This window comes from Sitophilus oryzae, unplaced genomic scaffold, assembly GCF_002938485.1.
Source record: "Sitophilus oryzae breed Bouriz unplaced genomic scaffold, Soryzae_2.0 scaffold_1614_pilon_pilon, whole genome shotgun sequence".
Taxonomy (NCBI): domain Eukaryota; kingdom Metazoa; phylum Arthropoda; class Insecta; order Coleoptera; family Curculionidae; genus Sitophilus; species Sitophilus oryzae.
In genome coordinates this window covers 195,075-210,033 of record NW_022146297.1, presented here as the reverse complement: position 1 = coordinate 210,033, position 14,959 = coordinate 195,075, and the positions used below count along the sequence as shown (strand labels likewise).

The following is a 14,959-nucleotide window of genomic DNA, read 5'->3' as shown; positions in this document are numbered from 1 at the left end:
CCAAGAAAACAACCCCAATATGGAAGCACTCAACATAATACCTCAGTATAACAGCTTCGGTGTAGTAGACATTCCAATAACAGAACAGCAAATAAAGGACTCCATAAAACAGCTTAAAAACAACAAATCAGCTGGCTATGACGCGATTCCCGCGGAAATCTATAAGTGTGCAAGTAAAGAACTTATTGGTCATCTTAAGGCTCTCTTTGATGTCATATGGGAAAGCGGAGAGGTACCTCAGGACTTTTGCAACGCGAATATAGTGAATATATTTAAGAACAGAGGAAGTGCATCAGACTGCGGAAACTACAGAGGAATTTCACTACTGGCTATCGGAGGAAAAATTCTTGCAAACATTATGTCAAACCGCCTGCACCCACGTATAGAAAAATTCCTCCCAGAATCGCAAACGGGTTTTCGCACCAACCGCGGTACCGTCGATTCCATATTCTCCATCCGACAACTACAGGAAAAAGTAAAAGAGCACTAGTCTAAACTTTACGTTGCATTCATCGATCTAACAAAAGCCTTCGACTCTGTGAACAGATATCCACTTTGGGTAATTATGAAAAAGTTCCGGGTACCCATCAAATTTCTTACAGTGTGTAAAAGCCTCCATAACAACAACAAATCAAGAGTGTCATATCATGGATCACTGAGCGATCCCTTCCTAACAAACACAGGCGTTAGGCAGGGATGTGTCTTAGCGCCTCTTCTATTCAATATATTCATGGCAGCGCTCTCCATTATAGTGGACAGCAAACTGCAGGAGAGAGGTTTGGGCATTAGATACAGATACGACGGTGGTCTGTTCAACATAAAAAGACGTACAAAATTCATCACAGAACTTCTATACGCTGATGACTGTGCTCTAGTTGCAAATACGTTACAGCAATTGCAAGAAATGTTGAACACATATACATGGGCATACGAGCCTTTGGGACTTAAGCTGAACATCGATAAAACTAAAATCATGTGCACTCCCCCGGAAGATCACAACAATGCTATAAAAATCGGAGATGCGCGTTGGAATATGTAGCGGAATTCAATTACCTCGGCAGTTTGATTTCGGAAAAGGCCAATATCGACTCTGAAATTCAGCACAGGATTAGCAGCGCCTCAAGAGCATTCTGGAAATTAAAAGACAGGGTTTTCTACAATCATGACTTGAGCACAAAAACGAAACTTGCGGTGTACCGAGCGATAATAGTTCCCACCATGTTATATGGCAGCGAAACCTGGGTGCCGATGCCGTACCGCTGACACATGAACGCATTAAACAATAAATAATAATAAATAATTTTATAAATAATAAAATGGTTCCATCATGTTTCAAACGTATCGGTCCTTGAAAAAGCTAACTGCGAGAGTATTGAAGTCATGATTACAAAGTCCCGCTTAAGATGGGCTGGTCACGTATGCAGAATGCAAGATAACCGAATACCAAAATCTCTGCTTTATGGTGAGCTTGTAGACGGTAAGAGGAGGCCAGGTGGACAACTCAAAAGGTTCAAGGATATTTTCCATGAAAACTTAAAGGGAATTAACAAGCAGAGTGAGTGGGAAGAGGCAGCTCACAATAGAACGGAATGGAGAAGAATTGTAAAGTCAGTTAACAGCGACAACCAAAAAGTAAAGAGGCAACAAAGCAATGAGATTTTTGAATGTCTGGAGTGCGGCAGACAGATAACATCACGTATCGGGCTTTTCAGTCACAGAAAAGGTCATGAAAGAAAACGCCTTGCGTGACTATCTTCTGATGTGTGTCAAATACTCGGCAATGGCGGTATGGTATGGTATATGAAATTCGCCCCCATTGTAGGCCCACATTTCGAAAGCATCTATTTTTCTTCTGTTTGCAGTTTTCAGGTCCAACCGGTCGCGGTCTTTCGGTCCAACCGGTCTTCCGGTCCAGCCAGTATACCAGTTCAGTATCGGTCCCACCGATCTAATTGTTAGAACCTGTATACAGGTTGTAGGACCGGTACTTCATGGTACCGGATACTGGTAGAGGAATCTTAGGACCGAACATCCCTATGTTATGGGGGAGCAGAGGTAATTGAATTTTTCGACCATTTCAACATCAATAATTTAGATCTATAGAAACAATATTTTCTATTATGCAGTCAAAACCTAGCTAGTATTTCTGGTGAGCCTTTTTCTTCTAAAATTACGTCACACGTCACCGTTAAAGAAATTACGCCGCCGTCCCATTATTTATAAACAATGATTTCTCTTAGCAAAAACGGTGGTGTTCCGTGCGGTTTGCTTCTTCGGTTGGCTGATGGCGGATCTCTCTAATCTGCGATCACGCTTCGTGTCGTTCAATATCGTGTGGTGGTGATACGGTTTCCCATATTCGTTGGGTGATCACACGCGCCTAATCTTAAAAGATAATCCAACGGTTGTCAAATTGAAGAAACAAGAACTCTACCGATATTCATCATTTACTGGTGAAAATATTAAAAGGGTTCGTTAATTTTTTGAATCGGAAAAAGGACCCAATATTTTGGAGTAATGTAACTTAGTAACGAATATGAACAAGAAATTGACAATTTTGCTAGTGCCGATAGAATCTAAATAACTGCGAAAATGTTTTAGTTGTGTTATTAGTGAGAGTGATAAGTTAAAGTGACAAACTTTTATTCTTCCTCACACATGGATCTATCATATGGAGAAGAAGAGTAATGAATATGTTATAAAGGTAAGTTCTTTTATTTGAAAGAATTTAATAAGCAAACCAAAAATCGTTATGATAAGTTGTGAAATAAAAAAAGGTTTTTTTTTCATAGAATACGATAGTATAGAATTATGTTTTTATTTTTATTATATTCACGCATTTATAAACATAAGGTAGAGGTACCAATACGAGCTAGCCCATAAAAAAGTTATTATAAGCGATACCAATTAAACTTTTAGTTACGTAATCGAGGGCGCGATTTTTAAATTCATTGTTGCCAACTATGAACATATTCGGCCTGACCAAGTTAGGTTAGGTTGCTGGGGTTTGCGAGTGGGTTTGGGATCATGTTTGATACCTCACTCGGAGGCCTTGGACCCATTGCGATACCCCTGTATTGTTGTACCAAACCTTCATTTCATTCTTTCTTTGCGTTAAAGCACTTCCAGCTCTTTGCAAAGTTCCCGATGTCGCTGATGTTGCCTTCTGCTGATTCCTCTAGTCCCTTCAAAAAACATTGCAATAAAGTTTTTAAGCGTCGGTATTCTAGTGCCGGACAGTGGCACAGCAGATGCTCTATGATTTCTTCTTCTTCTCCGCATTCTCTACATAGTAGTAGTCGTTGGAAATCTTACTTATCCATCTCACGAGGTTTACCCCCGTGGGGCAGTTTCCAGTGATCAAACCTACAATTATGTGTACTAGGTTCTTTTTGTGCTCTAGTAGTTGTTTGGTCTTTTTGCTATCTACCACTGGCCATGGTCTTCGAGCTGTCCTCACTATCTTTGGCCTGACTAACTGGAATTTAAATTTCCCGCTGAGGATTCAGCTGGTAGCTCTGTTGCAAAAAATGTCAAGTTGCCGCATTTATTTATTTATTTCCTGACATTGTAATTCGTTTTGACACTTTAGTTTTGTAACGTAAGGTTCTGAAGACTGTCAATAAAACAAACTGCTGCAGGAAATATTAGCTTTTTTTATTTTCCACGCTGATGGTTGTAGGGGTGGTTTATAAAAGTTCTAACAAAATTCTAAAATAAATTATAATTAATAGGGAACCCAGTTAAGGGTTGTAAATCAATTTCTTACCTAACACCAGGTTTATACTTCAAAATAATAAGAATCTAATATATTTGATAATAAATCTAAAACCAAAGGCTGTTAGCACTTGTAGCGTTATAAGTAAAATGGCGATCACCCGAATTCCATTATTGCAAAAAAGCGAAATTTATAAATTGAAACTACCAGGGCCATCTATATATTAGTTTATAAGAAACCTAATGTTAAGATCCAGAAACCTGTTTTACTATTATATTAAATTAATTCATTATATCTAATATTTCCCGCATATTTTATTAATTATGCTACAGTTTTGTATTACGAGTTTTTGGTTTAAATGAATTGGGTTGTGATACTTTAAGCTTAAACATTTCACTAGGAGCCCTTGCAGTCAATGTCCTTTACTTTCTTTTCGTCCAAAAATTTTAAATATTTTTCCCTCAAAAACAGTTAATGTTAGGTGTACAGTGTTTGATATCAAAAGTCAATAAAATTTTACGTCTACTATACTTAAAATTTGACGTATATATAATAAAAAATGGGGGCACGGGGCACCCATTTAAAATAAGAAAGCTGCTGTCAGCTGCCGGTATTTTCGGAAGTGCCGCCATATTGAAAATATTTTTAATCGATAGATCTCGTTGTAAAACAATGACGTACAAAAAATCTCCGATCTAGATATTCTATTAGAAGTTCTCTAGAAACTTCTAATCACTTCTAATTCACTCAACCTGGGACACCCTGTATATCAACATATTCGACTTTATACACTTCAGTCCTTCAAAAATCATATTTTATACTGAGCAGACCGTCAATATCTAAAAGTTATATTTTCGTGTTTACTATATTTTTTTGCAACAAGAATTGTATTTTTCGACCATAAAGCTCTTGCCGCATGTAATAAACAAATTAACAACCTGTATGTAGCTGCATTTTTATTAAGTATTTCTTTATATTAAATTTCTCATACTGATAATCAATCTCGAGATCCAGGGATTATAGGTTCAACGCAAGCCCGATCTTGAAAATTGGGAACCCTAATTATGATCAATTTTATAACGCACTTCAACAAAAAGTTCCGATAAGCAACTATCTTAGGCATCATAAGGCACATATTATAATGCGCATTAATCATTCAGCAAAAATTATTAATTGCTATAATTTGTATTAAAAATTACACAAAAAAAATTACAATACTTTTGAAGTAAAAATATTGTCAAGGTGTATGTGGCGCTAAACTGTATTACTAGTTGCCTACCTTACCGCAGCGTGTCAAGAAAAATGGCGCATTCGCCAGAAAGTAAAAGAATATTACAGAATTCTTCAGAAAGTTCCAGAAACACTCGCCAGAGAGTATATAAAGCCCGCGCTTGGCCTTTGAATAAGAAGACTAAGGAAGGAGCATAATGCTATCCATGTATTCATGCATGGTGGGCGGAAAAAGCGCCATAAAAGCACTCTAGGGTGAGAATCCTTGACAGTTCTATTTGACGATTCATTTGACACATTTGAATTTGATTTGAAATTTTGTGGATTTGTCAGTCTTTAAGGAGCTTATTTTATGTTATTTATTATTTATTCTACTACTGATAGTTGTATAAAGGTAGTAAATCTAGATGGAAATTGTGGCAGAACTTAAATTAACAGTGACACTATCGCGATTTATCGAAAAAGACTCTAAAATAGTTGGTTGTGTAGCGTGCGGTAGATCTCGGCAAAAATTGAGTGAAATAATGGAACAACTTTTCGCTAGTAAGTGACTATATAATATACATACGTGTAGTAAACCGATCATTTATGAAATTCACTTAAATTAACTAAATTCTATATTTTTCTTGCATTTTAGCTTTTATTTATTACTTGTCAAAGATTAGATGTCAAAGAATTTAGATACGTTAATTTGTCTTACCTGCTTCAGTAGCGTATCGGATGTTTGTGGTAATAAATACTTATTATAACTTATCTATTTTTATTAGAATTATATATTTTTATAACAATTTTAATAACTACCAACATTTATTCACAACGTAAAATAAAACAACAAATTATTGAGTCTACCCCACGTCTACCCTACATCATAGTTCTACATTTTTTAAATAAAATTAGAACGACACTGATAAACCGGAATTTAAGTCGGCCATATTTGAGGCCCATCGCGGTGTACCTAAGATTTTTGATATGCTCCTTCCTTAAGCCGGAGTCTCATGCATCCGAAATCCGATGACACGACGATCCGACGGTGCTCCTATTGGTCGAAATATTTTGACAACAATTTTTATCCGATAATTTTAACTAATCATCCGACGTCGTATAAAGTTAAATTTTGTTTAACTTTTGTACGATATCGATGTCGTTTTAACCTCACTTTTTTTGAAAACATTTGTTTTTAAAAACAAGTTTAGTGGGAAGTGGGCAATTTCGGGATATTTGGCGAGGAAGTTATTTTTATAAGTGTTTCTCCAATAAAACATGACATGAATCTCTATTCAGCGCAGCAGAAAAATGTTAAAACTGTCAAATTTCGGAACGAACTTTCGGATGTATGTGACAGGCTTTTTTTATTTCACACGATAACTTCAAATTTCGGATGTCGTACCATCGGATTTCGGATGCATGAGACTCCGGCTTTAGTCTTCTTATTCAAAGCGCTTGGCAGTTCGACCAGTTTGAAGTTTGAATATACCGCGTTTGGTAATTGTGAATTAATTGGAGAAGGTGCCAGAGTTAGAGTAATAGTAGTTGCATAAATTGTGTTTTATAATTAGTATAAATTGTGTGTACATAGTGAGAAAGAAATAAATTCGTTAAGTATTTTATCGTGAGTTTAAATTAGTGGATCCACGGAATCCGTAACCATATAAAATGTTAATAACAATGCAACCTTGTGTTTAGTATGCAGTGCTCAAGCACTGTCGGAAAAGGTCATCTTACTACTCTGAATATTTAATTAAGTCAACTGATCAAATTCACTTTATAACAAACAAACGCCTAAGTAAATTAAAAATTAAAATATATTTCATTTATCAGTTATATAGCATTCGCTTTCGGCTTACATGTGATGTCTTGGATCTCTTCTATGGCTTCCTCATACATGATCTTACCTGAAAATACATAAAATTATTACTAGGGTTGGAACCTTTGGTGTTGTTAACAGGAAAATAAAACACTAATTTACCACAATACACCAAAACGCTTTATTTTTGCGCTGGTCGCGCGTTTTGCTATCCAGGTTAGCATCATAAGCAGATGATTAAAACAAAACTAATATCTACAAATTGAGCGTTTATATAGGCGCTCAGTTAGCACCGACTAAACTGTATTCAAATTCAAAATGCACCAGTATAAACAAATGCACAGTGCGTGATCAGCACGTGTCAGGCGAGAGCCAGCGGCGAAATCTACCCTGATTGGCCGGCCAGCCATACAGCCGTTGAAGTAGGCGGTTGAGATTTTTTACAGGGTCGGCTTGCATAACGCGTTAAGGAATACTGTTTGATAAAATAAAAATGCTTTTTAAATTTATTCCCAACCAAGCGAGTAAAATCAGAACGGTCAACTATTTTAATAATAATTGTTGGTCACTTCGTACAAGTTACAAGTTACAAATAGAGAAAATAATATTTATGTTTGCATAAAATATTTTTACAATTAGTACACACGTACCTACTACAAAGAGTCAAAAGTTATATATTTTATATAAAATTATTATTTTGTAAATGTTAATAAAATTATAAATTTTGTAAATCTAATGTTAATAAATGTTATGTTTAAAAATAGAAGTTTTTATTTGACTAGTTTTTTAAAAAAAATGTCGTTATACTTTAAAACGGATAATACAGCAGGCTACGAAAGCAAGTTAAAACTAAGTGCTTTTTTTGTCAACTAAAATGTATTAAATTATGTTATAATGCAATTGGTCTTTTAAATTATGTAAAAACGTTTACATCATTGGATTTTTTGCAAATAGTATTATAGAAACAGATACCTATTTATACCGATATTCAGATATTGCTGTCAATAATGGAAATAAAAAAAATCAGTAGTACCAAATAAAAAGATAATTATTTTAAAGGACAAATTAAGCCCTTTTAAAAAACACCAAATTTGTTAAAATCGGTCGTGCCAAAGAGTAATGTAATGTTTTAATATTGCCGCCCCCTTCCCATCACATTATTTCTCTAATTATATGTAGTTTGATAATAATTAAAGGTAATTATTGAGAAAACTGGAAATCGTCCGATTTTCACCAAAAATACACCCTATTTTGAGGTCGTAGATTACGAATCTGAACATTTTTGCTGGCGGTCTCTTACCGTTTTTCAGAAAAACGGAAAATAGTTTCAACATAAAATTTTACTTAATTTCTCATATTTTTAAGGTTTTCTAGCACATATTTTGTTAGGTATTCAATAAACAATGAGGTTTTTGCTATTTTCTGTTACCTTTTTAACCAATTCTATGCATAATAGAGGAAAATTTGCTAAAATAAATTCGTAAACAATCTGAAAATGTTGGGTTATGTGTTTCTGGCATTTAAAGCAATGTTGCCAATGCTGAACGTAAATTTAGCGTGTTTTTTTCATTCTCAGATTACGAAAGGCGGTCGCCTGAGGAACGGCTCCTTCCCATAACTGCTATTTTGCCAACGAGATCTGATTATTTATAACCACGAAGTGGCACGAAAGAGTTTTGTTTGCATTGGTTACAACTTATACTAATGGAGAAACTATTAATACACTATGTGGAGGGTGATAATCTTTTTTTGTTATATTATATAAAAATGTTATTATATAAAAATTATAAATAGTCTTTATATAACTTCTTTGCGAAGGGGTTTAATCTTTTTTTAATATAATATAACATTAAAATATCAACCCCCTAAGCATAGAAGTTGAAAGCAATGTAATTAAAACTCTTCCGCGTAACTTTGTGGATATAGGTATATTTAACTATTGTCAGATCTCATAATAGGTAATTTATTTAAAATCCCTAATCACCCGAAAAAATTCAAATATTTGTCTCTCTCATTACATAGGAGAGAGAAAGAAGAATATATGAAATGTCAAACTTCCATCTGGTCTGAATTTTCTTTGTTATTTTGTTAAGAAAAGTGTTTTTCAGTAAAATTTTGGACATTTTTCAATCCTCAATCAAGTGTGGCTTTTAGATAAACTATGATATAATAAAAATATAGTGAAATTATTACTTTATAGGGCTGAAATAAAGAATTATGTTGTTACTATGTTGAAATTATTTTCCGTTTTTCTGAAAAACGGTAAGAGACCGCTGGTTGGTTAGGTTTGGTCAGATTCGTAATCTATGACCTCAAAATAGGGTGTATACCAATTTTGGTGAAAATAGGACGATTTCCAGTTTTCCCAATAATTACCCATTTATATAATATAAATTTCCATCATAAAATATAAACAATAGTAAAAAAAAATCATAAAAATATACATAACAATTTTATGATTTGAAATATCTGACCTTAGTGCGGTCCTGGTTATATTACTACAGCGTTCCTGTTCACGTGCTTGCCTCATGTCTCTGTTTACGTTTGGTGCATCTTGGGGTTGAATTTACTATAGGCGCGACCAAACAGGCAAGCGAGGTAAAACCAACCGAGCGTAACAATTAATTACCGAAACTAGAGCAAGAGGAACAGAGAACTAGATTGGACCATTGTCTCTGTTCTATACTATCTTTACATTTATTAATTTTGACGCTCTCATATGCATCTAATTGCCTGTGTAATTTGGGACTTGTTTAATTAAATTTAAATTATTAATATCTGTATATGTTCAATGTTCTTTATCAACAAGAAGTTGAGCAACGCAAGATTTATTCGGTCTACCATATCTTATCCGAGTCATATGTTCTTTAAATCTAGTTAATATTGATCTTCTAGTTTTACGATTACAATGTTTACATGAAATTTTATAAATACCCGATCTTTCCAGTGTAGGTGTGTTATCTTTGGGATTACCTAATAATTGTTATAATTTATTATTGGCACTATATACAAGTTTATAATTGACATTGTTAAAAAAACGGGATAACTTTCTATCAAACGGTATTGAAAAATATTTTGACGTATCTTTCTCCAAATTGAAAAGTCGAATTTGCAGAAATCGCAAACTTATGTTTGTGCCTTTTGCCTTTTCAAATTATTTTATCAATAAATGAAGGAGAATATCCATAACACCCAAAATAGAAAGAAATTACATTGGGAATGATAAATGATGGGGAGATATAGTTATTATTAATTTTGATTACCGTCATATTTTTGCTGATATTAAAGTATTACATTTTCCGATAACTACTTCACCGATCACCCTTTCCATAGCATTGAACTAAATAAATTTTGTGCTTCTTTAACAGTTTAAAATAGCTAAAAATATGACGTTAAATAAAATCCATATAAAATCCTATCAATAACAATCTATCAAAGAATGAAAACGAAATTATATTAACGGAGACTCCAAAGAGAACGACAGTTTATATTGAAATGAAATTTTGTGAGCATATGTAGGTTAATACAGAGTACTTTTTAAAAGTATAGAAAGTTCTACAGGGTGTCCCCCAAAAAAGTTACATATCAAAGTTTTTTTTGTACCCTATATATTAATTGATTTTCGGATTCTGGAAGAAAAATAAATGTGAGTTTTATAAGAGAAGTATATTATGACTAAAATTTAAGGTTTTTGACTAAAATTTACGGTTTCTAGACAATTTATCATTGTCTAGAAATAAAAAACAATTTTTAAATTACAATAAAAGCTACCTAAATTGGAATTTACCCGGTATGGCTGTGGTATGGCCTAATATGTATTTAGTTAATTATTGTACTTTATATCAATTATTACTATTGTACTTTAAATCAAATTAAAACTTGATCCAAAAATTTATACCTGGTGACGCAAAATTAATATTGAACATTGGTCACCTTTACAAGCATGTTACTCTCTTATTTTAAATGGAACACCGGAACACCCAGTATAGATATTCAATGGAGAATTCATGTCTCTTCAAAATACTATTAAGATTGCCTACCCCACAAACAAAGATTTTTCTAGATATTTTCATTTACATGATTTGATCTCGAGTAGATCTTTATTATTTGATAAAATCTAGGTGGCTGTAATATGTCTGACGTTACTTCAACATAGCTGCCTAATTACTCCAACTTTAACAACTAGTTGGTTCAACAACTGAAAAAAATTCTCAGAAATTTGCCGAAAATGCAAACTTATTCTACATATATAGAATACTTAAATGCTCCTGATTTTATCTAGTCTGGGTTTTTTTACGCGGATATGTAAAAGACAGTGTTTACAAAACTCGACCAACTATAGTGTCGACAACATGAGAGAAATTCTTGTAGCTGCTTTTCGAGGTAGAACTTCACATACTTATGCCTTTTAAAATGAAAAGATCCTTTTGAAAAGACAATCATTTTATGCAGTTAACAGGACAGATTTCATCTAGTTAATTTTTGTCGCATAATTATAGGTTTATATCTAATTTTAATTTTGTAATAATTAAAATATGTTTTAAACGTGTATCTTTTTATTGCCGTTGAGTATTTCACTCTACAATCTTTAATTTTTGTTAAATTAACAAACGGTATATCACAGCCACCCTAAATTTTTTCAAATAATAAAGATCTACTGATCAGTAATAAAAATTAAAATATCTAGGAAAATTATTATTATTATTATTATTATATAAATTCCCCATTGAAAGTCGGAATAATATACTGGGTGTTCCATTTAAAATAAAGGAGCAACTTGCTTTTAAAAGTGACTAATGTTCCATATTAATTTTGTCTCACCCTGTATATCTTTTCGGGTCAAATTTCAATTTGGTTTAACATACAATGGTTACTGTAATTAAATATCAGGCTATACAAGGTCAACTAAAATTTAGGTAGCTGTTGTCGAATTTAAAATTTACTTTTCATTTTACAAAATGTGAAATATGTCAAAATCCTTATGGTGCGTTTAGACTTGAGCACGCACGAGCTGAGAGTGCGCGCACAGCATTCATTCGCGCTCTCGGCTCCGTTCAAATTAAAACTTATTTTTCGACGAATGAAGTGATCCATTTGTGCGCGCACAGCAGAGTTGTGTTGGCGAAAATAATGGACGACCAAGAAATAGTCGATGCTGCAGTCATTGTTATGCACAGCTTAATTATTAAAAAGGAGAAAAATCGAAAACATGATGGCAAACCCAAATTTTTAGAAATCGATATAATTTACTGCAACAACTTAGTGTCTGAGGAGGGCTATGATCAGTTCAAAAACTTTACAAGATTGACCAGACCCGACTTTGAATATTTACAAAATTTAATAACACCAAAAATTACGAACAAAAGATACAATTTTTAGAATAGCAATTTCATTAATATTGACAAACTCAATATTAATTTTATTTACAAGATCTTACCATGCGTTTTTTTTTTATTTTTTAATAATACAAAGAATGTTTAACATTCCATAATATAGGCAACTTTTCATATTCTTCAATTAATAATAACGAAGATTAATTGATCCACTCCATAATTTTAATAAGGAAAACGAAAAAAAAATCACACACGCACGCACGAACGCAGACAAAACAAATTGCCGGTGCAAACTGAGAGTTCACGCACACATAAAATCCCTTTGAGCACGGACCAAAAACCGACACCAGACGGCTCAGGTTCGCGGCTGCTCGCGCACAGACAGATTCAGAGTGAGCGTGCGCGCACAGCCTACACTTGACATTCGCGGAGGATCAGTGCGTGCGTGCTCAAGTCTAAACGCACCATTAGATTTTAGGTATATGCTACTTTAATAATAAAACTCACCTTTATTTTTTTCCTAGAATCCGAAAATCAATTAATATATATAGGGTGTTTAGAAAAAAATTAGTTATTAGAAAAAACACAACTTTGATGTGTAACTTTTTTTTGGGACACCCTCTATAATTTTTATAAAATGCTTTCAGTTAACCTACATTCGCTGCCAAAATTTCAATTCGATATAAACTACCGTTCTGCTTGGAGCTTCCGCGGCGTATGAGAGGCGCCACCCTGTAGAAACACGTTTTAATTTTTAAGCTTTCATTCAGAACCTCGTAATTAGTGGTTTCAATTAGCGTAGAAGTTTGTTCCTTTAATTTCAATATAAGCATTCAGAACGTCAAAATTAGTGGTAGTCTTTTTCAATTAGTAGAAAAAGTTAACAAACTTGACTTTTCCACTAATTATATTTTAAAATTGTCCATTGTTAAAAGTAGAATGTAAGTAGTGAACTAGTAACAATAACTTTTGGCAAAAACCTCAAATAAATCATATTTAAACAGAATAAAAGCATTTATTGATCAACAAACAAAAAATATATGAACAAACAATTACTTCGACAGCGTTCTTCTAAGAATTGCACCCTATAGGCGGTGTTTGAACCCCGACAGAAACAAAAATTTTAGCCGGTGTCTTTCCTTCCAACAAATAAGGTCTTACCATTAAATTGGTCTGGTTTTCCCCGTCCTTGTAGCTCTTGAGCGCCTTGCCCGTTCTCATTCTGGACAACAGGTCGATACAGCATTCCGATATCCCGTCATCATCCAGCAGCGACAACGCCCTCAAGCTATCCGGAGAGAACTTCGAGTTGAGAAGAAACGTAATTTTATGTTTTCTGGGCAAATCCAGCACTGCAACGTTATCTTTTTCGATTTCATGAAACGGGCAGTACTCTAACATTTTGTAAAATTCTTCGTTATCTCTATCAGGTTCCAATGTCAGTAATGTGCTGAAAGATTTATCTTCTGAAACATTTGCATGTTTATCACTCGGTTCCAAAATAAACGGATATACGTGGATAACTGTCTGAACCTCCTTTTCTTCTGTCTCTTTAAGACTCTTCCTGGACATTATCTATTGTTCTCGATAAGCATTTTATAGATGATTTTTTATTACTGTTTAATTTAGACCATTTTAATTACATTGTCAGCATCTTTCAATGTCATCAACTGTCAAGTAAAAACACCACTCATGTCTCAAGAAAAGATCAATCATCTGGAGATATATATTACTGATTTTAGAAAAAGTTGCAAGCAGTTGCATTATTTTTCGGTAATCCTGCAGTTTAGGCCGACGAAAAATTGCGATCCAGATATTGACCGCTGTGTTGCCAAACTTAAGAATATAGGTTTGGAAATAGGGAAATCTGAAAAATATTCACTCTGATGTTGATAAAGATTGTATCAAGATTTACTCTGAAAATATTTTATTGCATAGGACATTGTTCAACAATGCACTTTAAAAAGTTTGGAAATTCTGGCTCTTCTGAGATTTTGTTTCTCCACATAAATTCCTATAAATAAGAGCCAAACAGATTGGGAAAGGTGCCAAATTGCCTTTTTAATTTTCTTTTAGCTCTCATCCATAAATTTTCAACATTTTGTGTGTGAATTCGAGGATCATTGGAATCAACAAAATTTTCTTGGTGAATAACGACAACGTGTTCATAACACCTCCACCGAGGACATTTATGTTTCGATAGGCTCTCCACCTATCAGAAACGATAGTAGTACCAGGAAGTATATATCTAAAATTGTTAATACCTATTTTTAAGAACAAACAAAATGTTAGCTATGTTGTAAGCTATGTATTTACCAGTCTAAATGATACTAGGCATGCAATTTATACCCGGTATTTCTCCTAGATGGTTCCCTCCCTTTGAAATGAACAAGTTATAGCCATTTTCGGTTTAACAGGAAGAAACAAAAATAACAACTGTATGCCAATCAATGCATATTTATGTAACAAACCAACCAACCAACCAACCAGTTAAAATTCATTTGTTTATCTTGCCACAGCTTAAGTAAAAACCAGCTCGGACAGTGTAGCGTGCCGCTTTGATCTTTTTACGCTCGGATTTGCGATTCGAAAGAGGGGGAACACTAGAGCGGCGAGCCAAAACCAATAGCCGCGTAAGCGCCAGTCAGCCCAGAGATGTATTGAAAAAAATTTTACACGTGACGTAAAAAATTATTCGACTGGTGCTAGAACATAATTTAGATACACGTTTTTTAAATTGTTGACTTTAAATAAATATGCATTCTCAAAGAAAAACATTTAAAAAACAAATTAATTAATTTATTTCTAGAAATAACAGCAAAATGAAATAGGTACATTGATTACTTATAGTTATTTACGAATGTTTCTAAATTA

At 33.7% G+C, this 14,959-nt stretch overlaps 1 protein-coding gene across 1 annotated transcript; it reads right to left on the bottom strand.

Moving 5' to 3' along the window:
• Positions 1-6,732: 6,732 nt before the first annotated feature.
• On the bottom strand, positions 6,733-13,760 carry LOC115880107. The gene is made up of 2 exons (XM_030897233.1): positions 13,247-13,760; positions 6,733-6,840 (listed from the first exon to the last, which is right to left on the bottom strand). The coding sequence occupies exons 1-2, from the start codon at positions 13,655-13,657 to the stop codon at positions 6,814-6,816; spliced, it is 438 nt and encodes a 145-aa protein (XP_030753093.1). The 5' UTR covers positions 13,658-13,760; the 3' UTR covers positions 6,733-6,813.
• Between the last annotated feature and the right edge of the window lie 1,199 nt (positions 13,761-14,959).